We start from the raw sequence: 26166 nt of genomic DNA on the forward strand, positions 1-26166 counted from the left end.
CAATAGCATTCTCAATGGGATATTACAATACCTATGATTATGATTCTTAAGTTCAGTGCTCATTCTACAATACTGTAGTTGTAAATAAAGATAATTGGGCCTCTTCTTGGTAGGACACCTTGAAAACCATAGATTAATTTTTTTTCTAATAGCTACCTTTCCTGTGATATTTCTATTTGTCTTCCAAGGATCACATATTTAGTGCTTTATAATGACCTGTTGGCTGATTTGAAAATAGAGAGAGGGAAATACTGTTTCTAATTAGTTGGGAAGTTCTTATTCCCCTGCTTCTGATTCATTGGAGTTATAATAAACTAGAGGCCCAGTGCATGAAATTCATGCGTGGGTAGGGTCCCTAGTAGCTGCTGGTTGCCAGCTGGGGCCTCCCTTCCCTGGGTGCTGGCTGTGGGTGGGCCTACCTTCATTCTGCGCTGCCCCCTAGTGGTCAGTGCACGTCATGTCGCATGATCGAACTCCCAGTTGGTGGAACTCCAGAGGGGACACTTTACATATTAGGCTTTTATATATATACTAGAGGCCCTCAGCCCGGCCTGTGCCCTCTCGCAGTCTGGGACCCCTCGGGAGATAACAACCTGCTGGCTTAGGCCCGCTCCCGGGTGGCAGAGGGCAGGCCCAATCCCTAGGTGCAGCCCCTGGTCAGGCTCAGAGCAGGGCCGATTGGGGAGTTGGGGCGCCGCCCCCTGTCATGCACAGAGCAGGGCGGATCAGGAGGTTGCGATGCCTCCCTCAGTCATGCTCAGGGTAGGGCCGATTGGGGTGTTGGGGCACCGCCCCCTGTCACACTCAAGGTAGGGTCCATGGGGAGGTTGTGGCGCCACCCCCTGTCATGCACAGAGCAGGGCCAATCCAGGGGTTAGGGCGCTGCCCCCTGTCACACACAGAGCAGGGCCCATCAGGGGGGTTGGGGCTCCGTACCCTGTCACGCATAGAGCAGGGCCCATCAGGGGGTTGGGGAGCTCCCCCCTGTCACGCACAGAGCAGGGCAGATCAGGGGGTTGGGGCGCCACCCTCTATCACCCACAGAGCAGGGCCGATCAGGGGGTTGGGGTGCCACCACTGTCACACTCAGGGCAGGGCTGATGGGGAGGTTATGGCTCTACCCCATCACACACAGAGCAGGGCCCATGGGCGGGGGTTGGGGCTCCACACACTGTCACACACAGAGCAGGGCCGATCAGGGGGTTGGGGCACCGCACCCTGTCACACACAGAGCCGCAGGGCAATCAGGGGGTTGGGGAGTTCCCCCCTATCAGGCACAGAGCAGGGCTGATCAGGGGGTTGGGGCGCCTTCCCCTGTCACGAACAGAGCAGGGCGGATAGGGAGGTTGTGGCCCCGCCCCCTGTCACACACAGAGCTGCAGGGCAATCAGGGGGTTTGGGCGCTGCCCCCTGTCACACTGATCCCGGTGCTGGGAGGCCTCTCAGCTCTGCTGATCCCGGTGCTGGGAGGCATATTACCCTTTTACTATATAGGATAGAGGCCTGGTGCACAGGTGGGGGCCGGCTGGTTTTCCCTGAAGGGTGTCCTGGATCAGGGTGGGAGTCCCCACTGGGGTGCCTGGCCAGCCTGGGTGAGGGGATGATGGCTGTTTGCAGCTGGTCACACCCCCTTCAGGGTGGGGGTCCCCACTGGGGTGCCTGGCCAGTCTGGGTGAAGGGCTGAGGGCTGTTTTCAGGCTGGCAGGTGACTGAAGCTCCCAACTGCTCCTTTTTTTCTTTTCTTTTTTTTAATTCTGGGCCAGCTTTAGCTCTGGCTCCAGCTCTGAGGCCTCTGCTGCTAAAAGCAGGTATCTGGTTTGTTTGGGTTCTACAATCAAAACACTATATCAACTCCAGCTCTGAGATCCGGGTGGGCTGAAAGCAGATTTCTGGGGTTTTGTTTAGCTTCTATATTTGTAAGAATGTTTCAAACTTCAGGCTCAGAGGCCAGCAAGGCAGGCGGGGAACATTGGTTTTCTCCATCACTGAAACAAGCAAGCCTCATGTTAACTTCAAGCTGCCTGGCTGCCAGCCGCCATCTTGGCTGGCAGTTAATTTGCATATCTCGCTGATTAGCCAATGGGAAGGGTAGCAGAGGTACGCTAATTACCATGTTTCTCTTTTATTAGATAGGACTAGAGGCCCGGTGCACAAAAATTTGTGCACTTGGGGGGGGGTCCCTCAGCCCAGCCTGTGCCCTCTCGCAATCTGGGACCCCTCAGGGGATGACCACCTGCTGGCTTAGGCCTGTTCCCCGGGGGATTGGGCCTAAGATGGCAGTCAGACATCCCTCTGACAGCTCGGGAGCCCTCGGGGGATGTCCACTTGCCAGCGGGAGCAGGCCTAAACTGCAGTCGGACATTCTTAGCGCTGCTGAGGAGGCGGGAGATGCTCCCACCACCACCGCTGTACTGGCAGCCATCAGCCTGGCTTCTGGCTGAGCAGAGCTCCTCCCATGTGAGAGCGCCCTGACCACCAGAGGGCAGCTCCTGCATTGAGCGTCTGCCCCCTGGTGGTCAGTGTGTGTCATAGTGACCAGTCATTCCCAGTCCTTCTGCTGTTAGGGTCAGTTTTCATATTACCCTCTTACTATATAGGATAGAGGCCTGGTGCATGGGTGAGGGCTGGTTGGTTTGCCCTGAGGGTGTCCCGGATCAGAGTGGGGGTCCCGCTTGGGTGCCTGGCCAGCCTGGATGAGGGGCTGATGGCTGTTTGCAGCTGGTCACACCCCCTTCAGGGTGGGGGTCCCCACTGGGGTGCCTGGCCAGTCTGGGTGAGGGGCTGAGGACCGTTTTCAGGCTGGTGGGTGACTGAAGCTCCCAACCTCTCTCCTTTATTTCTTTTTTTTTTTTATTCTGGGATTTATTTACCTTCTATGGCTGTCACTGGAGCTGGGAGCCGGCTTTAGCTCTGAGGCTTGGCTCCAGCTCTGAGGCTTCTGCTGCTGAAAGCATGTATCTGGGCTTTGTTTAGCTTCTATAATTGAAACTCTGTTGCAACTCCAGCTCTGAGGCCCAGCTGGCTGAAAGCAGGTTTCTGGGGATTGTTTCGCTTCTATAATTGCAACATAGTTGCTTAGAGTGCAGCTCAGAGCTGGGCGGTGGCAGGCGGGGAACCTTGGCTTCCTCTGTCACTGGAGCAAACAAGCCTCCTATTCGCTTCAGCTGCCTGGCTGCCGGCCGCCATCTTGGTTGACAGTTAATTTGCATATCGCCCTGATTAGCCAATGGGAAGCGTGTCGAAGGTACAGTTAATTACCATATTTGTCTATTATTAGATAGGATAGATTACCTTCTCTTGACATAAGCTGATTGCTTTAGGACTATCTTCTAAAGTGTTGGGAGTAGAATCCTGCTAAGATGTGTAAACATTCTGGAGTGGTATCACATTTATTCCTACTGAAATACCAATGTCTGTGCATAGTCTGGTGGGTGACCCTTACCAGGAAACATAAATATGATAGGAAAAAGCTGTAAAGGATCACAAGGACTAAGGGAGAAAACTACCCCTGTTGTCTGGGGAAAGTGTCTGAATCTAGAGTGTCTCAGAACTGGGGCTGGTATTGAGTGAACAGGAGACCAGCCGTCATTTTTTGGCCAAAGCCATGGGGAAATGGAATGTATATGATCTAGGTGCATTGTTCCAAATCTGATAGTTGGAATCTGAGTGATAAATAACTACAAGTCTTCACTCTCCAAGTAACCCTCTCATCACCTAATATGGTTTTTTGCAGGATGGATGTTTTAAAAGTGGGCTGAAGAAGCCATTTGACCTTGATTTCCCTCAGATAATTGTTTGCAATTGTTGGCTTCCACAAGTGCTGGTTGGGTAAATCAAAATTGCTTCCAAGAGTAGTGCAGCTAAGTATGGCATTATAGCAGTGAACTGTACAAAGATATGGCCTAATAGGGGAGGGAAAGTGGAAAGTAAGCCAGCAAAGAGGAAGGATGCTTTTCTATAATTTGTCCACCTGTTTGTAATTTATACAAAGGCATGGTATGGACTAGCTGCTGCCCTTCTAGCCACTTTTGAACTCATGCTCACAGCTAACTATGACTTAAACAAACAAAAATGGGTAATTCTAAGTAATTTTTTCATGGAGAGATATGGCTCTCCAATCCAAATCTCCTGCTATATAAACTGTGTTTTTTGTCTCCAAAAATATGGTGCAGATGTTACACAGCAATATTTTCACCTTGAAGCTTTCCAGATAAATCATTGGGATTTCCTGTGGGAGATAACATCAGAGTTAGGCTCACGGGGTCTTTCTCTTGCAAGCCTGTCCTGTCTCCAGGTTTATATGCCTGGTGTGGCCAACTGACTGTGTGACATTGTACCAGATGTCAGGGCCATATGCCATTTCCCTCTGGAAATCATCCTAAGTCAGTATTTGATGAGGTATAATGCTGCCAAGTAACTGTTGGTAATGTACAGTTCCTCCTTCCTTGCCTGGCTGCAACATGTCCTGTAGTCTCCAGAAGAACATCTGGCAGCTGTGTGTGTATTTAGCAACTTGCAGACTTCCCTGCATTGATTTACACAAGGGCTTTAAAAAGGTATCAACATGTACTTATCAAACATTTAATGCATACATATTTTACATAAGGCTCTGTGCCAGTTTTGGGGACCATACAAATCCTATGAGATATTGTTCAACTATTACACTTGAGAAGCAATGTATGACCATCAGCAGTTTCATATGGTTCAACCTAAAATAATGAGTCTGCAGCTAGAGGACCTAGACCAGGGGTGGGCAAACTTTTTGACTCGAGGGCCACAATGGGTTCTTAAACTGGACCGGAGGGCCGGAACAAAAGCATGGATGGAGTGTTTGTGTGAACTAATATAAATTCAAAGTAAACATCATTACATAAAAGGGTATGGTCTTTTTTTTTTTTTTAGTTTTATTCATTTCAAACAGCCGGATTCTGCCCGCGGGCCGTAGTTTGCCCACGGCTGACCTAGACTGAAGTCCTGGCTCCCCCATTTACTAGTTGAGTTACCTCGAGCAAGTTCTTTAATTTGTTCTTTCTTTTCAGTGAAATGAGGAAGTAGCCTGAATGGCTCTAAGGTCCTTCCTTCAGGACCTTAAGTGTCTAAATTGACCAACCTGGAAGGAGTACTTTTTTTTTTTTTTTTTGCCAAAGAAGCCAATTCCGTGGAAGGTATGGAGAAGATAAATGGTAACAGACCCCTTGAGTTTAGCAATGATTTCAGAGGACATGGCAAAGTTCTTAAAATGAAATTCATCTTATTTCTGCCAAATTTAAAAATAAATAAGTATGTACATGGCATCACAAACCATCACCATTTAGGTTTTATTTAGCAATCTTTTGCAAAATCTGGAAGGTTGGATAACTTAGAGCCTAGCACCGTTTTCATTAAAATAATAATAAAAATATTTATATAGTGACTTACAATTTTCAAAGCATACATTTTCTGATTTGATCTCACAGCAACCCAATAAGACAGGCTATTTTATTTTTCATTTTCTCTCTCTCTCTCTCTCTCTCTCTCTCTCTCTCTCTCTCTCTCTCTCTCTCTTTTTAGGAAACTAAGGCTTAGAGAGCTTAAGTGAATTAACACATTGCAGATGGATCACGAGAATTCTCGCTTCATATTACACTGTTTTACAAAGTATCTTACTTTAAAAAGATGTTAGCTTGTAAGAACATGTAATAAATAACTTTAAAATGCAATGGGTATTTAATTTAAAGTGTGCCTTTAACATTTATGTAAAATGTTTTTTGTACTCATTCAATAGAAACCTATCTGGCCACTGGGTAAAGCTAGCAATAAAACTACTGGTCTGCAATGTGTTAAGGCCACTGGCTAGAAAAGTTCCAAGCCAGAATTCAAGCCTGGGTTTTATAATTGTTATTCCTATGTCATTTCCAAACTGACTCTATGAACAGCAAAACAAAGAGGAAGAAATTTGGGAAGAAGAATACATGCTAAAGAGAGAACTAGAAGCAGGTTTGAAGGTATTTGTGTGGAGATACCTGCAGGGCACACCTAGCCCATTAAATCCTTCTTCATTGGACAAAACTAAAGTGGGCAACACCCTCATCACTGAGGCATACAACTCCGGCACTCAAGGGGAAGAAAAATGCTAGGCAGGAGCTGAAATGCCCTTTGGATACCTCTACCCCATAATTAACATTTTCTTCTGATGGATAAGAGCATCTTTTTCCTCCTTTAAGCTGTGGCAGACATTCCAACTCCTATAGCTGCTATAGCAACCAAGGCATCATAGATTTCTTCATAGTTGCTTCAAGAACTTCTTAGGAGATTGTGCTAAAAACAATCAGTGTGAGATGGCTCAAGAGGAGATACTACTAATGATTCTTCTGCTGACAAGCCATGAAAAGGAGGCTTTCAGAACTCAGCAAGATGATGTTTTATTATCCCCCCATGTTATGGCCCTCCTAAGATCCCAGTCCAATGGTTGTATATTCATGAAACCTTAGCTATGAAAGGAATCTCTTTAAGACTGTCTTGTAGCATATGTAAGATAGGAGTCACTCAAGGACTTAGGCAGACACAGAGAGCAAGCAGAAGGGACGTTTATTAGAGGGAATGGGGGATGGAGCCACAACCGGGGAAGATTAGGACTCAGCCTCCACTGTCCTTGGGGTTGAATTTTATGTGCAAAAACCTCAAGGGGCGGAGGCTGGGGGATGTAAGTGTTCTTAGTCTGATTAGATGGAGTTTGTTGTCCTTCAGTCCGATTAGTGCTGGCCATTGAGGCTGTGGGCTGTAAGCGGCCGTTGTTATCGTTGGCCTGCTGTCTCACCCTCTGGTGCGGCTGCCTCCTTATTGTGCTGGATAGGGTGACCATGGGCTGTTCCACAAAATGAGGCTGGGGCCACTCTCTCCTTCGGGACTTTCTAGTTTGCCTGAACCAAATGTCCTCTGCTGGCCTGTTAGTATAGTCCAGTCATTTGATAGATGAAGCAGATGATCCAGAGAAAAGAGGCCACTACACTGGTGTCCACATTTACATCAGAATCACTGGGGAGCTTTTACAATCCCGATGCCCAAAATCACACTCCATACAAATAAATCATAGTGACTGGGGGTAAAAGCCAGGTATCAATATTTTTTAAAGAACCACACCCCGTCTCCCCCGCTGCCCCGTCCCCCCTCCCCCCATACCAGCTGATTCCAGTGTCCAGCAAAGTTTGCAAGTAATGGCTTATGATTTGTCTAAGATCACACACACGGTCGGACAGGAACCCACCATGTTCAACTCTATTGATTTTAGCCAAAACTGACTCTTGCCCTGAAAATGTAGGATGAGTAGATACGGAACAGCTGCCATAATGATGACATTTCATTTGGCCTGTGAGTCCTTCCTAAATGTAGGAGGTCTTCCAGTGGTGCTTCCTCCAGTTGTTGGACATACCATGGCATTTATTCAGGTGTTTAAGGGAAACCTACTGTGTGCAAGTGTTGGCCTTCAGTCTGCAGGCCGACGCTCTATCCACTGAGCCAAACCGGTTAGGGCTGTCTGCCCAATTCTTAAATCAGAAAGTTGAGAAACATCCATTTTTCCTTCTTTATCTTTCAACTTATTTTATATGTCACTAAATCTTCATGATTTTACCTTCTGACAGTGTGTGAAATCTAGTCTTTCCTTTCCTTTCTGCTGTCTTAGGTCAGGCCCTCATTATTAGTCCCCTAGATCAGTGGTCAGCAAACTCAGTAGTCAACAGAGCCAAATATCAACAGTACAACGATTGAAATTTCTTTTGAGAGCCAAATTTTTTAAACTTAAACTATATAGGTAGGTACATTGTTATTAACTTAATTAGGGTACTCCTAAGGCTTAGGAAGAGCCTCAGTCAAGGGGCCAAAAAGCCACATGTGGCTCGAGAGCCGCAGTTTGCCAACCACGGGCCTAGGCTATGTGGATAAATGGTCAGTAAGGAACAGAAGGCTTTGAGCTCCCAGAGCTTATCAGCTAATGAAGGACCAAAGACATAACTCAGCAATTCTGAAGACGTAATTCAGCAATTCCAACACTTAAAGAGTTAAGTCTGTGATGGAAACTTACTTTATTCATTTGCACTGGCCCTAGCTTTTTCTAGAGGATTTGTGGCTGCAAAAATACACATAATGAAGTTGTTAGCATATAAATAAGAAACAGAAATCAAGACTAGGGAAAATATAAATAAGTGTAGAAAGTTGAGAACAGAAGAAAAATGTATAATTATGCAAGTCATAAAGATCTACTTGGGCTGAACCTCAACTTTGGCATTAGGTGTCCTGGCAGCCACATTGGAAAGGGAGCTATGGTTAGTTATAAAGTTCTTATTGTCAGAAAGACCAAAAAAAAAAAAAAATACCAGTACCTCAGGGAAGGAAAGGCTTTCCTAGCACTTGAATCTTGAGGTAATGTCTCATGTGGAGTTCCAAATGGTCACCAATAATATTCCTATAGTGATTTGCAAAATTGGATTTTATAACACGGTGCCTTGAGGACCTTGCAATAAAATAAAGGATATAAAATGGTGAATTTGTGGCATGAGTAGGTGGTCAGGAGTAAATTGATTTGTGCCAAATATATATACAGGTAAATCTGTGGCTAGGTAGACTATCTGGGGGAATGGATGGATTGGATACCCTTAACCCCTAGAGTGCCGGGGAGCGCAATTGCGCTCCTCCTGTCTTTCGCCAGAAGTGCTGGGAGCACTATCGCACTCCTCCTGCAGTGTCACTATTAGATTCTAGGAGTTCACTCTTTATTGACAGATGGCACCTAAGTTCAGATTACTTATGATGCCGAATGTTTGTAGTTCTAAAATTGACCACTGGCATTTATCTGCCTAATTTTTTACAGGTACTACGATTTTATGAAGTTTACTCAGATTTTGTAGCCCTAAAGCAGGGGTCCTCAAACTACGGCCCGTGGGCCACATGCGGCCTGCCGAAAACATTTATCCGGCCCGCCGGGTGTTTTTGCCGCCACTGTGTGCATAGGAATTTGTTCATAGTTTATTTTTTTAACTATAGTCCAGCCCTCCAACGGTCTGAGGGACAGTGAACTGGCCCCCTGTTTAAAAAGTTTGAGGACCCCTGCCCTAAAGCTTTGAAATGGCGTCCAGTTCTAAGTCTGCTTTTATTAGTGATGATGATATTGCTAAATATGTCAATTCTTGCTGTGAAGATGACGATTTTGTAGAAGATATTGGAGAAGGGTGTCCCTCTATTTTAACACTATATGTTTTGTTCAAATTTTTTTTTCTACTAGTATTTTATAATACAATCAGCAAACAATATATGTCAAAGATGAAAACAAATGTAGTCAAGGTTTCCTTAAGTTTTTGAATATGTAACTTCATTTACTTGCGATTCATAATTTTTTTCCTAAATTGCTATAAAATCAGCAAAAATGCCTTGGCAATTTTAGCATAGTTCCTAGGATATTGGTTGGCACTAGAAGTGTTAAAAAACAGTCTTCATAATTTCTCTCTACTGGGATTTTATAAGGTAGATGGTCTTTTTTTTTTTTTTTTTTTTCAATTTTCTGGGGTGAGAGTGAAGGGCAAGTATTCTGTGTTGTAGCTAATTTTATGGTTCATACCAGGGGTCAGCAAACATTTTCTTAAAGGGCCAGATAGTAAATATTTTAGCCCTTGTGGGCCAGATGGTAGCTGTCATAACTATTCAGCTCTGTGGTTGTAACACAAAAGGAGCCATAGACAATACATAAATGAGTGGAAATGGCTGTGTTCCAATAAAACTTGATTTACAAAAACAGGTGCCAGGCCAAATTTGGCTAACAAACTGTATTGCCAATTCCTGGTTTAACATTGAAAAAAAAAAAAACAATTATATTATTGCTATTCTTTTGTTGGAATTACAGAATGTTTAAAAACTCGACAAGCCTTGGTCAGTAAAGTAGGTTTGACTTCATAATTTAATTGATAGTAGGTAAGATATATGCTGGAGAGAGCATGGCTCATGTTCAAGATTCAAATTCATTACATTCATTGAAGGAACATGCGGACCCCAAAGCAATCCAATATAACTAGTCACACATCACAGTGACACTCAACAGACATGGAACTAGACTTGTTGCAGCACAAAACTGGGCTGGGTCTAAACATTTTTTATTTCATGTGAAGAAGGAGAATTGTGTTTCTCACCTGGAGGTCTCACAAAGCAACATGCATTCTCTATTAAGATCTCCTGGTTGGTCCCTTAGGAAAGAGAAAAGATGTTGGATTCTATCCAGTAGGTGTGTGCTATTTACTCATTCATCATCTTTTCAAGTGCAAAATCTATTCCAGGCTACCAGATGTAGATTCTAACAAGTCTTCTGTGAGCACAGCCAATAATACAGCTGCCCTTAGGAAAAAATAATGATTTCACTGTAAAAAGGCTTAGTTACGAGCAGATAATGCATGTTGATGGTTTGCTGTGATCTGGATTTTTTAATACCTCCCACTGGCCATAAACTAATCTGAGGGGTACATTGTGTAATGGGAGCTACCTTAAAGGGTTAATTCTGGGAGGTCATCAGAAGAGGTGGCCTCAATTGATTTGGAATCCAAAGCAGTGGGTGATTTAGGTCTCCAGCCTTAGATACTGCTTTAACTAGTTTATGGATAACCCATGGTCCTGAACAATGAATTATGAACTCACACATGCCATAGGTAGTGACAGTGAGAAAGTAAGCCTTAGACAGACAGCTTCAGAAGAGTTTGTAAAATCATGGAATACAGTTTTGAAACCCTTGGGTCTTCGTTGTCAGTTTGAGCATAATTTGATATATCATTCTTTCTGGATAGTCAGGAATGGTTCCTTTTGCTCCATTTAGAATTTCCTAACTATTCACATATCTAGCAGCATACAGTGGTTAAGAAAATGGTTTCTGTTCATTGTAATCACTACCCTAGGCCTATAGAGAACAAGTACTGTGTCTTTATCTTTATCTTCTCAGGCATTGTCCTGTACCTGATCCCTAAGGGCCACTCAAAAATGGTTGCCCAGTGAATGAATCCTGGCTAATATCATCCTGTTTGCAATACTAGCATCATAGAGTGGTGTAGTGAGTTGCCAGGAAGGAAGGTGGCTCCTTTTTGTTGCACAAACTGTGGCAAACCTTGAACTCCTCCAACAGAGACTTAAGGCTTTTTGTTTAGGGGCTGGAATATGCCTATAGACTTAAAAAGCAGAAAAACATTCATATGGAGTCACAGTGCCTCCCCCACCCCCCCATAAATATCACCAGATGAGGGTGAGGTAAAGGATATATAGGGCAGGCATGAAATATTTTTAATAATGGATTATTCTTAACAAGCAAGATTTGAGACCAGAGAAGTTTCAAGTTTAAATTTCTTAAGGAAAATGCCTGATACCAGTCACCTGAGATTTTCACTTTTTCAGAAGTATCAAGTGACCAGACATACTATTTTATTCCCTCCTCTTTCCTCTGTCTCTTGCCAACATGATTATTAATAACAATGACTTTATCTATTGTCTTAAGAAAACAAATTTCCTTTGGCAGAAGTTACAATATGGTTTTACAGTCATATCTTTAAAATATCCTTGCCACTAATAAGGAAGACATAGAGAATGGGGACATTTTGAGCCAAAACCAATTTAATATTGGGCAGCACTGAGATGCAGCACAGTTCTGTCCCCGCTCCACCCTGGTGGTCAGGTCTTGCCAGTAAGAAGGGGGAGAGAGCCAAGAGAATGGGGATGTGTACAGGAGCTCTCAAAACCCAGCTGGGGCTCTAGCCCTGAGCATTTTATTGTAGGGTTCCCCTGCTACCAGAGGAATGTGGGACCAAGGAAAGAAACAAAGATGAATTTAAAGCAAAGCCTAACTCACATGGGTAGTTTGTCTTACTGTAATATATAAATTGTTCAACTCCATTGCATCTAGGTTTATAAGGGGTGAACTTTGGCCCCAGGACATTGAGTATCTTTTCCTCCTTATTACCTCCACTCACATCACAAGACCAAGGAAACCTGAGCATCTGTTTTGCTCCTGACCCTCCCCTAGCATTAACCACAAGGCAACATAAATAGAATAAAGAGATTAATGGATAATTTTAAGTAGCCGCTAGGTTCACGTCATACTCCCGCTTGGGTTAGTGTTGAGAGTCAATTATAAGTTGTCATGACCCTGAGTATCTTTAGGTCATAGAAATATGCAGATCTCCAAAGTAGATATTAATTACTTTTACCTGTGCATTCATCTGTTCACTGATCCATTCTAACTGTTCTTGGTCTCAGGGCCTGAGGATCATTTTCTCGGATGCATCACGGCTCATCTTCCGGCTCAGTTCCTCCAGTGGCATGCGGGCCACCATCAGACTGTATGCAGAGAGCTATGAGAGGGATCCCAGCGGTCATCACCAGGAGCCACAGGTACCAAAACAGAGCTGTGCTCCCAGCACTGTGTGTTTCACTGCTTCTGGCAAATTCTGGGAGCTCCTATATGCCTTTAGTGGGAATGATTATATTCTGGAAAGTAAATTTCATATTGATACTTCCAGCTGAAGGACAAACTTAGAGTGACTACAAGCAAATTTAATTCATTCATCACAGTGTTTGCAACAGAACAATTGTTCTCCAGCATCTATGAGACTAGCATTTCTCAAATGACTTGCCTCTCTTGATTGCTCTGCATTTTGTTAATTGGGGTGACATCAGGAAGAGGCACCTTGTATAGATAAGGAAATTTCGAGTTAGAGTCAAACTGGTCAAACTACGCAGAGCCTTGACTATGCTCATGTAAATTATGAGTCTTCGGGTGTTTGGAAAACTCTGGGTTGAACCATGACCTTGAAGTGCCAATATAGATGCTACTCTAGGCTTCCTCTCTGAGATTGCTGCCCAGCCTAGCATGCAAGGAGGGACTATGGCTGGCCTGAATTTAAAGTCAAGGGAAGACACTAACAAGGCTAAGCCAACCAGTGTTTGGCAAAGCCCCCTTAATAAGTCACTTAGAAAAAGAATAAATAGCACAAGCATAAGCCATTCCACTCCCTTATTCATTCAAGCTCCAGGCAACATTAATTAATACCAGTAAGGACCCACTATAATGTTGGGTACTTCCAGCTACACTGTTTGCTGCCCCCTCCCTCTTGGTCTTTACTTCAACCTGGGTTTTGAAGCAAGGTCTTTGATAATTTCTTGAGATGAAAACATTGGCTCCATCTGCAATGCTTCTTTTGTGGAGAAGAGAAGTAAAGAAAATGTCACTGCTTCTCATTTTACAGTTGCTCAGAATTTCCAGTTATAATTGGCATAGCTGTTCCCTGTATGGAAAAGATGCCAGGGAATGTTTTCTTTCTTTAGTGGGTTTTTTCATGACACTTTTCTTTGGAGAGGCTCAAGGAACTTTGGGAAAAGGGTACCATACATAGATCCTTACACCTGACCCTGCAAGGAGCAGATCTCTCTGGAGTAATATGATCTCAGGTGGGGAAGGAGAGGCCTAGGAGGTGGTTATCAGGGCCACTGAGAGCATGAAGGGGCAGAGCCAGCATCATGCCCTTAGTCCTCCTCCCTCAGGATCACAGGCTCCCCATGCAGGGATGGGTCTCACTCTGCCACCATGGTTTGTTAGTGAGTAAATTTCACCCAGGACAGTACAAAATCATGCAAAAATTGGAGGCTCACCCTACCTTCCTATATAAAACTCTCATCTATATCTCATGTTTGGGAAACAAGATTAAAACAAAGACCTGAATGTTCAGAGCTTCGTACAGGGTGAGGAATGATATTCCTGGCCTCACCAGCTCTGAGTCACTCAGACTCAGGGCTATTTTTTCTCAACATTCTTTTCCCTATTTGCACGTAGTAAGTGGTTATGATATTTGCTTATTTTTACTTAACTTCTTCACTGGCTGCAGGAGTATCTTTATAATGTCTAGAGGCCATTAGGCATGTGTGAAAACAATCCGATACACACATTTTCCTCTACCCTTCTAAGTTTTTCTGGATGTTCTAACAATGAAATTGACATGAGACAGATAAGCAAGAGAGAAAAAAAAGTTAGTTTAATAATGTGTAGACCTCCTATATACATGGGATAGACCCGGAAAACTGAGTAACTCTCTGAAATGGCAGAAGCTACCACCTTAAATAATGTTGCCAGCTTATAAGACAAAAGATTTTGATGGTGGGGGGGTTGTGGGAGGCACCAGAACAAAAGCCGAGTACACAAGGGTAAGGTTATTGTGCAGATCTCAGTCCTTGGCTCTCCAGTGATAAGAGTTTCTAGAGTTAAGGTCATCCCCCTCTTTCCAGTAAAGTGAGGGAGACATCCCTACAAATAGAAATTTCCCTTATACATGTCTCTTACTACGGGGGAACTTGCACTCAGTTTTTAGAGCTTTTCCTATGTCTGCAATTTCTTAAAAATAAACAGCCTAAAATAATCCTTATGCAAAGAGACATATTTTGGGGTGGCAAATGTGCTCTCCTACAAGTCTCTCTCTGAGATGGTTCACAAAACCTAAGGGGCGCCCCCTTTTTTAATGCTTCCTTTGAAGCCGAAGCTTCCATGGGCCTGCTGCTGGAGGGCTGTGTGTTAAGTATGCTCAGGGCCTGGGGCAGGCTGCCCCCAAATATTCCACAATGGCATAGTGATTACTTTGAATTAAAGTTACTGGACCAGCAACCTGTGCAGGAAGGGCATGTTGACCCTCCCTGGTCTCCTAGAATGCAGGGAATAAATCTCCCCTGTAAAAGGTGTCCTCCTTGATCCAAGGGGGTGAAGAGAGACACCCATATCGATAGAGTTAAGGAATCTAGAGCCTAGAAGCCTGTGTGAGGCTTATTTTGTCTAATTTAATACCCAGACCTTTTTTTCTGTTTAGATTCCTTGCAAATGAACATCCAAAACTAAGTTTCTTTGTCCTGTCAAATGTTCACAAATTTATTGTTTCTTTGTCTAAAAAATGACACAGAGGTGGGCTGGTTCATCATTTCTCTGAGTATTATTTATGCTCGCCTATATGCACACATTAAGTTGGTTTTTCTTCTGTTTATCTGGTCTTTTTCAATTCTATTATTAGTGGAGTCATCAGAACTCAAGAAGGGTAGAAGGGAGAACTTCCCCCTCCCCTACAGTATATGTACTTCAGTCTGTGGGTAAAGTCACCATTGCTGTATATTTTGAATGGTTGGGGGACCCTTTCCTTGATACTGTTCTTCTGATTGCTGATAGTCTCTCCCTTTCTAATCATAAGCAAGGGTTTTCCCTGACCTGGGTAGGTGGGCCTCACAGTATTTAGCATAGGGCCTAGATAAAAATGTTATGTTAAAGTAGAACTTCTTATTAAAATACTACACATCACTGACTCACCAACTTAAGCCCTATTGCCTAGTACATTTAAATCAAGATGTAACTTGAATATTTTTAAACCTTACATCTATAACCCTAAGGAAAGGGAGAAGATTCTCTCAGTAGGCCCACCTGTCTCAATTACTGCGGCCCTTGGACCATGGAGGGCCTCCTAACAGCATTGCTTTCCAGGACCATCTGCTTCTGCCTTACAAGATCTCTGGAAAGAAAGGCCTTTGGTTAACTGTTAACAGAGATAAAAAATAAGGCATTCTCCTGAAGCTGCAAGTGTTATTACTGACCCAGGGCCTGACAGGGAAACACCAGCTTATGTTGCTTTCTCAGCCACAGAGAAAAACCTCTTCCGCCTTTCTCATTTTTTCTGATTGGCAGCCCAGAAAACAGAGAACAAATAGCCACCTCGCCCACCCCACACTGGCACCTGTACTCAGACACCAGTTAAAGTACCTCTGTACCTGGCAGAGATTCAATTAATAATCTCATTCCAATTCAACAGATTTTTTTTTAATGCTTTATCCCCTCTAACACAATGCCCATCTACATTCAAGCTATTTAGCAAGAAGACTGGAAAGTTCCCTTCAACTGGCTTTGTTAGCATCTGTTTTAATTAAGTCAACAAACATATTCACCTTCTTTCCTTGTCCCTTTCAACCTGTGGGTGGAGTGGCTAATGAACAATAAAGGAGTCTAAAGGAAAAGGAAGAAGAAGTTTTGTTAAGGGCTGGGATAATCACAGACTGATAACCAGCTCCTGGCTAATCAACAGTTGGCTTAGGTACTTTAATTGCAGAATATAATTGCACCCAACCCCACCCCTAAATCAGGAAGGAGCCTGATTTTCCCAACCTTCTTTCCCACTGAGGCAGTGGTTCTCAACCTTCTGGCCCTTTAAATACAGTTCCTCACGTTGTGACCCAACCATAAAATTATTTTCATTGCTACTTCATAACTGTAATGTTGCTACTGTTAAGAATCGTCATGTAAATATCTGATATGCAGGATGGTCTTAGGCGACCCCTGTGAAAGGGTCGTTCGACCGCCAAAGGGGTCGCGACCCACAGGTTGGGAACCGCTGCACTGAGGGACTTGATGTGTGTATTTCTGATAAGCTGCACATCAAAGTCTTTAAGGACTAATATCTAAGTACCAGGAGTCCCTCTATATTGGATTCATCTGTCAAAGCAAAGGCCATCTGTTATTTTGCCCAACCTGTTCTTAGTATGACTTTATAACCCAGAAATATAAAGTACAGAGCCATTTTGTGTTTTGTTAGGAGACCATATCATTTATCATCTAAATCAGGATACTTTTAAGAGTGAAAGGGGCACTAATAATTATAGTAAGACCCTCCCCAATAAACCAGGGCAAATGGTTACTCTAGCTACATGCCTTTGTGCTATCTTAGATCTGTACGTCTCTTTAGAGAGGGGTTTCCAGAAGCACTACTAACATAAGCCATGTAGAACAGAGGGAACATGCAGGAGTGAAGAATTAGATCTGTGGTTCTAACCCAGATTGTACACCAGAACGATTTGGGTGGCTAGTAAAAACACACAGGCCTGGGCCCCACTCCCAGGCATTGTATTTTATTGTTCTATGGCAGAGCCTGTATTTTTAAAGCACTTCCCAGGTGATTCAAATTAGAGAAGGGCCTCTAAACTTTAAGTCTTCCTTAAAACTTCAAGTCTGAGGAAGGTCGGAGTGTCTGCATTTCTCACATGCTCCGGTGAGATTGCGTTGCTGGTCTAAGAGTCACACTTTGAATAGCGGAGAGTTATACGAACTGTGAAACCCTAATAGCAGGACCTTGACTTCTTTAAAATCATAAAAAGGGCAACACCTGTTTTTAGTGCCCTTCCATGCATGAGCTACTGGCCTCTAGACCAGTGGTTCTCAACCTTGGCTGCACATTAGAATCACCTGGGAATCTTTTTAAAAATCCTGATTTCTGGGCCTCATCCTCTGGAAATTCTGTTTCTTTGTTACTAATGTTGTGGCTCCACCCCATAACAAACAGAATTTCCGGAGGATGAGGCCCAGAAATCAGGATTTTAACAAGATTCCCAGGTGATTCTAATGTGCAGCCAAGGTTGAGAACCACTGCTCTAGACTCACATCTCCAGTTGTCCATTGGACTCCACTTGAATGTCTTCTGGGCATCTTTAACTTGACGTATGCAAAACTGAACTCCTGTCGGTCTCCCAGGATCCTCACCCTTCCCCCTTCCCCCTGCTTCTTTAAGTTCTTCATTTCAGTAATTGATGGCTCCATCCTGTTAGTAGGTTTGGCCAAACACCTAGAATTCATCCATGGAATAATATTCTTTCTCTCATGCCCCATATTCAACAGCAGATCCTACCAACATGACCTTAAAAACACAACCAGGTCTGACCTCCTCTCACCACCTTCATCATTTCTTCATTTCTATGCAGGGCCAAGCCTCTTTTTTCTCCTTTTCATTATTGCACTGGTCTCTTCACTGGTTTCCTTCCTTCCACTCTTGTCCACTCCCTATCCACACCTAGTCTCAGAACAGCAACCAGAGTGATGTTTTTAAGACATGTTAGATCACCTCATTACTCAGCTCACATCATCCAGGGCTCTTCATCTCACTCAGAAAAGAGCCTAAACCCTTACCATGGCCCCAAATGCTCATTGGATCTACCTCCGACTTCATCTCCCACCTCTCATTCCCTTTCCCTCTTCACTCCAGCCAATGTTCTAGGCTTGATAATTTGCTAGAACAACTCACAGAACCCAGGATAGCTCTTTGCTTATGACTAGTGGTTTATTATTAAGGGTACAACCCAGGAACAGCCTAGTGGAAGAAATGCATGGGGCAAGGGTGTTTACAGCTTCCATGCCCTCTCTTGGCCCACCACTGTCCCAGCAGAGATTTAATTATGTAGGAATGATTAATTAATTCATTGACCATTGGTGAATGAACTCTACTGCCAGCCCTTTTCCCCTTATTCCTGGTTGGTTCCTCTGATTATAGCTATCAATGTAGGGGTCCACAAAGAGTTACCTCAGGAGCATAATCTTAGATATGGTTGAAAGGGTCTTATTATGAATAACAAAAGGCATTCCTATCCCTCGGGAAATTTAAAGGATTTTGGGAGCTCTGTGCCAGGAACTAGAGACAAAGATCAAATGTATTTTTTATTATACCACACTTAATAAGTGTGGGTAAGTGTGTTTTGAAAACAACCAGTTTTCTCTCCCTTAATTTGAATTATCAGTGAATATGCTTTTAAAATGATTAAAATAATGTTCTAAATACATATTGGTTATATTTTATAATTAATGGGACATCTAAAGTGACTAGGAGAATAAAATTAGAAATTGAAATAATATGTGTGATATAGAATAGTTGGAAACAGAGTGGAATTCAGAAGTGACATATAAATAGACTATCACTTAGACATTCAGTTTTCATGACAATATGAAAAAGTATGTATGTATGTGTATATGTGTGTATATATATACACATATATACATGGTTTTGGAAACATACTAGATAAATATATAACAAAAACATTATGTTGTTATTTTAAAAAACCTGCATAGGAATGTATTAATAACCAGATATGCAAGGACAATCATGAGGAAATACATCATTTTATTTTACTTCTCAGAGTTTGATCTGTGTTGCTGTAATTTGGAAATATCATGGAGGATGGAGTAATATAGAGAGAGTTTAGAAAAGAAATAAATGGTTAAAGAGTTGAGATGTAAATGCTATGGTCAAGTTCATAGCTGGCTCATTTTGCATCTAAGAGAGGCGTTGCCTGAGGTCTTCAGGAATGTAAAAACTAATATGAGGCCAAGAAAGATGACCAGTTGTTCTCCACAACTAATGAATATGTAATTTCAGTAAATAAACTCAAGCTGAACTGTAAGGGACTCAGATTGACTATTAGAACAATTTCAACTGTGAGGATGCCTGCCCAATTGAGGTGGCTGGTTTTCTAGACCACATAGGTTTAGATGATTTTTAAATATGGGCAAGGGTGGAAAGGAACTGAGCAAGATAACATCAGCCTTTTTAAAAAAAAAAAGAAACAAGTTGTGGTCAGGTGGGTTAGATTTCCCTCTAGTGGCATAGAAAGGAATTTAGTACAGCTTGGAGCTGAATTACAGTTGAGAAAGAAGCAAAGATGTATAGGTTTTCTGTTTCTACTCATTTAGGTACACTACCCCCTGGAAAATCAAAATGGTAAACAGTCCTTCTTTCCCTCCTTTCAATATTGAAATGTGGATCAGGCTGTGTTACTGTGGATGGTGCTTTCCCTGGGACTGAGAGCAATACTCCCTTGGGCTGGGAATGTGGCAGGTGTTTCACAGGCTGATGACTCTCCCAGTCCAGGGCTGCTGAGGGTGTGGAAGACAGTGGGACTTTGACCCGTGCTGGGTCTGAACTCTCTTCAGGGTACTGAGTGTGTGCTGGTTCAGGGTAGGGACATTCTAGGACTTGTGGGAAAGCATGTGCCTTGATGACAGTGACTTTAAACTACTCATGTCAGTCCCACCATACGTGCCTATTTTTGGAAGTATGCACAAAAGAGACCTTTATGCCAAATCTTCAAAGACTATCTTGGCCGTGCCAATTTCTCCCAAGAGCCTAGTGGCCTTAGGAGGCAGAAGAGCTAAACGTTGTGCCTTCATCCTGGCTTTGGCTCAATTGTGGATTAAGGTTTAGAGACCTGAAGCTCTGAAAAAATTATATTTCCCCTCCCCACTTCCCCACCTGTATTCAAAATAAAAACACTAGCTTTAAAAATAAATCTAAGGAAATTTTACAAAATGTCATTCTCTCCCCCGCCCCCTCTTTTAATGGTATTCATTTTGGTGCCTCTGCTTTGCTGTGTCCAAAGCACATGCTTAACTAGCTACTGGTTAACCTGACACTGTTTAAGTCCACAAATCAGAGTCTTGCTGGATCTTGTTTACTCAGCCTGAAAAGGGAGCATGAATGAATTTGCCTTCATCACACAAATACAGAGGGTCATGGGCCATAACTTCTCTCGCCAGATGAATGGGTTTGACAGGTTGTGGCCAGCATAATCTGGCTTTCCCAGCATCCTCTTTGTTCCAACACAGGTGCACAATACAACCAAGTTTCCATGCCTTCCAGCACAAAGGTACACCAGCTCGTGAGTTGGTGGAGAGTTATGTTTCTTAGAAGCAGTGCCCTTCTTTGGCGGATAGTAAATCATTTGCCTTGCTCATAAGTTATGGTGTATGTTGGTGAATGAATACTGATGGTGAATCTGGAGATGGCCTGTGATCTTCAGAAGAAGGCTTGGGACTATGCCATGCAGTCAAGTAACACAAGGGAAGGAAGGGCCTGGGCTCCCTACCATGGCCTCACTGTTTTTTCCTGGGGAACACAGGATCCAGGGAGGATGTGGCTGTTTTAGCTCCACTATCTGCTGCTCTTGGCTGATTTTTTAATTGATTTTTTTTTTGAGAGAGAGAGACATCAATTTTTGTTGTTCCACTTATTTATGCATTTATTGGTTGATTCTTGTATGTGCCCTGACCTGGAATTGAACCACCAACCTTGGTGTATTGGGATGATCCTCTAACCAACTGAGTTATCCAGCTCTAGGCTGATTTTAATTTTGACACTCTAATTCTGGAATGAGAAACCCTACTTAAGATGCAGGTGAGGAAGTTCCCCATCCTTAGTTTTTGCCTCCCAGGAAACCTGGGAGGTGTGATAAACTCCAGAACAGCATCATCTCCATACCAGAATACCTTAGGGCAGGAGGGAAAGCAATAAAAGTTTATGAAATTCTTGTTTTATGAGGGCTTTTTGTTTCCTTTGAGCATTTTTTGTTGGTACAAATCATCATGTGAGGCATTGCTTGGTAGGTTGTATCCTCTGTCTTCCAAACTTAATGATAGACGACTGGGAGGTAAATAAGGTTATGAGAGGGTTTTAGAATGTAGGTTTTGTTAGTGTTCAAGTATAGTGAGGCCAACCAATTAGGAGACAATTGCCATTGAAAAGATAGCGTGTTACTCACTGTTCCCAAGAGGAGGGGACAGGCCACACCATACCCTGCAGGGCCACACAGGGAAGCCCCAGGATCCCTTATGACGCAGAAGTGGGGGGAAATGTGGTTCCTGTGGGAAGAAAGGGTGAGGCAGGATAAGAAGCGACTGGTAAGTTTGAATAATTTCAGCAGGCTCTGGGACATAGGGACCAGCCTTTGTTGTCTGGTATTTGGCCCTGGGGTGATGAGAGCTGGTGGACAGTGGCCTGAGAGTGAGAGCTCAATAAAGGGGGTGTTTGGTGTTTGCCTTGGTCCCTCTGCATATAAAAGGTGTGCTCCCAGAAATTAGCTAGCCTTGGAAGGTCCCTAAGTGTCAGCTCATCATAATAAAAGACATGCTTAATACAAAACGACAAAGACAAAACCATGGTCACTTTTTCAGGTGGATAAAATTATTTGGCACCAAAATTTTGTTTTGTCATCTACCATTGAGACTAAATGGTCCACTGTTCAAAGGTTGGGCTTTAGACTCATATATCTTTGGTGTTGAGCCTCTCAGTTCTACCGTTTTTCAACTCTACAACCTTGTGCAACTTAATTTCTGTAAGCTTCAGTGCTTTCTCAGTCAAATGGGAGTACAAATACTTTATATTTCATAGGATTGTTGTGATGATAAATGAGATAGTTTCTAGAAAGTGTTTTGGACAGTGCCTGGCACATAAAAAGTGCTTATAGCACAATGCTAATGTGCTCATAGCACATTGCTAATAACAATATAGATTAGTTTTCTGGTCACAGGAGGATCAAAGAGTCTCAGATAATTAGCAGTTTTTTTATAATGGCATTAACCTGCCTTGTCATATCTTCTCCCATTAAATGCTCCTAGAGCCAACTGGATCTATGGGAGATGTCCCAACAGAACTGGCAGCTGTGATGTTACTCTTAAAAAGGGTGCCAGGGCCCTATGACATGGTGTCTTATATATATATACCACACTGTATTAAAAGGTTCAAAAATAAAGTCGAGAGTCTCTGTCTCTCCATTCTCCTCTCTTTCTTACTCTTCCCATCTTTAGAATCCTTACATCAATGGAGCTTGTGGGACAAATTTTCTCTCCTCCTAGGTTGAAGCAAGAGGGACAGAGATGGAGTTGTTCATTAATTTTATTTTATTGAAGGTAATGTGCAATTGAAGGTTGGTTGTTTCCAGCTAATTTTCCAGAAAGGTTTTAAAGACTAAAGTGGCTGTGAGACAAAAGGTAGGCTTACTGAAGATACCTGGAGTCTCTGTTGTTGGTTATGAGGCATGTGCATGCTGACTTCAAAGTGTTAAATGCAAAAAAGTAGTCCCGTGGAATAGGTATTAGCAAGCTTCTTTATGTAAAGGGCCAGATAGTAAATACTTTAAGTTTGCTAGCTGTCGTAGTTTGCCAGAGCTTATGTAACTAACTGTCACAGACTGGGTGGTGCAAAGAGAAATTCATTGTCTCACAGTTTCTGGAGGTTGAAAGTCCAAGATCAAGGTGTTGGCAGGTGGGTTTCTTGTAAGAGAGGTGAAGGAATGATCTGTTCTAGACCTCTCTTCTTGGTTTATAGATAGCTGTCTTCTACCTATCTCTTTACATCATCTTCCCTCTATGTGTGGCTGTGTTCAATTTTTTTCTTCTTATTGAATTAGGGTTCACCCTAATGACCTCATTTTAACTTGGTTGCCTCGGTAAAGATTATCTCCCAAGGTCACATTCTGAGGTACTGGAGGTTAGAACTTCAATATAGGAATTGGCAGGGTGGGGACACAATTTAACCATGACACTAGCCATATGGTCTGTGTTAGAACTTCTCATCTGCCATTGTAGGTTCATCTTTGGACGCAATGGCCACATCACCTGGATGCTTTTTAGAAATGCAGAATCTCAGTCCCTACCCCAAACCTGCTGAATCAGATCCTACATTTAAACAAGATCTCCAGGTGATCTTTGTGCACATTCAAGTGTGAGAGTTCCTGCTATGATAGCCTTTGGATCATTATTTCTACCTCTGCTTAGCAGGACTGACTCCCCCCTGCGCCCCACCTGAACCTCCCAAGAGCCATTTAAATCTTTCTAATGCCAAACTGCTACAGAGCATTTATAGGATTGACTGGCCTCTGCGATTCTCCCCTTCTGGAAAATTACAGAAAGTGCAGAAGATAACCCAGAAAAAGTGTCTCAAGACCTTTGAATACCTGCTTTCTGCTTGCCAGAACAATGAATAAAAAGGGAAGCAAGAAAATCAGATTCACTTTGCATCTCCATAGAAACCCTACCTCAGTATCAACTCTGTAGTGTTAGACTGTTTTCTTCTCACAATTATACTAATCAAGCTGAGAGATTCAAAATAACCCAGGGATAAAGTAAAGTTCTATTTTAAAATTGAATTTATTGGGATGACATTTGTTAATAAAATTATATAGGTTTCAGGTGTGCAATTTTATAACACACTAGAGGCCTGATGCACAAAAATTTGTGCACTTGGGGGGGGATCCCTTAGCCCGGCCTGTGCCCTCTCGCAGTCTGGGACCCCCTTGGGGGATGTCCACCTGCTGGCTTACGCCCGCTCCCCGGAGGTTCGGCCTAAGCTGGCAGTCAGACATCCCTCTGGCAGCCCGGGAGCCCTCGGGGTATGTCCATTTGCCAGCGGGGAGCAGGCCTAAGCTGCAGTCGGAAATCCTTAGCGCTGCTGAGGAGGTGGGAGAGGCTCCCACCACCACCACTGTGCTGGCAGCTGGCAGCCTGGCTTGTGGCTGAGCAGAGCTTCCCTTGTGGGAGCACACTGACCACCAGGGAGCAGCTCCTGCATTGAGCGTCTGCCCCCTGGTGGTCAGTGTGTGTCATAGTGACCAGTCATTCCCAGTCATTCTGCTGTTAGGGTCAATTTGCATATTACTCTTTTATTATATAGGATCATCTGTATATTGTGTGTTCACCACCCAAAGCCAAGTCTCCTTCCATCACCTTTTATCCCCCCTCTACCCTCTTCTGTCTCCCCCAACCCCACTTTCCCTCTGGTAATACTGATGTCTATGTCTATGAGGTTTTTCTTGCTTAATTCCTTCACTTTTTCCACCAAGCCCCCAAGCTTCCTCCCCTCTGTTCTCAGCATCTATGAGTCTGTTTCTATTTTGTTTGTTAGTTTATTTTGTTCATTAGATTTCACATATAAGTGAACTCATATGGTATTTGTCTTTCTCTGACTGACTTATTTCACTTAGTATCATAATCTCCAAGTATTATTTCATTATGTAAATATACCACTGCTGTTTTATTCACTTATCTACTGATGGGCACTTGGGCTGCTTCCAAATTTTGGCTATAATGCTGCAATGAACATAGGGGTGTATATGTTCTATCGAATCAGTGTTTTGGGGTTTTTTTGGCTATATTCCCAGAAGTGGCATCACTGGGTCATAAGGCAGTTTCACTTTTAATTTTTTGAGGTAACTCCATAGTGGCTGCACCAATCTGCATTCCCACCAAAAGTGCATGAGGGTTCTCTTTACTCCACATCCTCTCCAACACTGGTTGTTTGTTGATTTATTGATGATAGCCATTCTGACATGTGTGAGGTGATATCTCATTGTGGTTTTAATTTGCATTTCTTTGATGATTAGTGATGTTGAACATATTTACATATGTCTATTGGCCATCTGTACATCCTCTTTGGAAAAGCATCTATTCAGGTCCTTTGCCCATTTTTCAATTGGATTGTTTGGTTTTTAGGTGTTGCATTTTGTAAGTTCTTTACAAATTTTGAATATTTTTCACCTTATCAGATATATCATTGGCAAATATGTTCTCCCATTCAGTGAGTTGTTTTTTCATTTTGTTGATCATTTCTTTTGCTGTGCAAAAGTGTTTTAGTTTGATATACTCTCATTCATACCATGCTGTTTTGATTACTACTATGGCCTTGTTGTATAGTTTGATATCAAATATAGTGAATCCTCCAACTTTGTTCTTCTTTCTTAAGATTGCTGTGGCTATTTGGGGTCTTTGTGGTTCCATATACATTTTTGGAATATTTGTTCTAATTCTGTGAACTACAGTATAGGTATATTGAAAAGAATTATATTATCTGTATCTTCCACCCTTCCTACTAGTCTTGATGTGGCTTCCTCTGTAAATCCTTGGTTATAAGACTTCTCTTCAGCTTGCCTTCAGTTGGTTATTCAGGTTGATTGCTCTATATTTTAGTTATAATTCCAACTTGGTCCTGGGAGAAGATGAGTGTAACAGCCACCTACTCTGCCACCGCTTTGTTAAACCTGAATTTGATTTTACCAAGATAGGAAGCCTCACTAAAATTGTGGGTAAACAGTTTAACACTACTAGGCAAAAAGGTTAATAATATACTTAAAATACTTAAGGGTTATATGGCAGTTGTACCTTAAAGGCAAAGTCCACAGAAGAACATGTTCATTTGTCAAAAGTGGAAGAAACTCCCAGTCACTGCACTCATAAGATATATATTAACTGTCCATAAATTCCACGGTTAGTTTTTATATTGCAGGGAAGAATCTCTCTTTGAGTAGAGGGCTCATTTCTATCTCCTTTGTGCCTGGTGTTAATGATTCTCCTGCTGTACTGCCTCTGCTGTATGACCCAGGCAGCCTTCATAGCAGAAGTTTTCTTTCCACTTTGCTTCTGCTATTGCTGCTCAGTGTGGCTGTCCTAACTAGCCATGAGGAATGTGTCCCAAGTGCAATGATGTCTATTCCTTGTGTTTTCAGCATTATCTTGTCCAACTGCAATCTGATCATATTCCCTCCGGCTACATAAATTGGTCC

The 26166-nt window shown here is 42.9% G+C and overlaps 1 protein-coding gene across 1 annotated transcript in view; it reads left to right on the forward strand.

Moving 5' to 3' along the window:
* Positions 1-26166, forward strand: part of PGM5 (phosphoglucomutase 5) — a 174866-nt gene that overhangs the window by 137132 nt on the left and 11568 nt on the right. Inside the window, exon 10 of the mRNA XM_059656830.1 lies at positions 12256-12390. Within this exon, the coding sequence (XP_059512813.1) occupies positions 12256-12390 (135 nt within the window). The remainder of the gene's footprint in view (positions 1-12255; positions 12391-26166) is intronic.

This window comes from Myotis daubentonii, chromosome 11, assembly GCF_963259705.1.
Source record: "Myotis daubentonii chromosome 11, mMyoDau2.1, whole genome shotgun sequence".
Taxonomy (NCBI): domain Eukaryota; kingdom Metazoa; phylum Chordata; class Mammalia; order Chiroptera; family Vespertilionidae; genus Myotis; species Myotis daubentonii.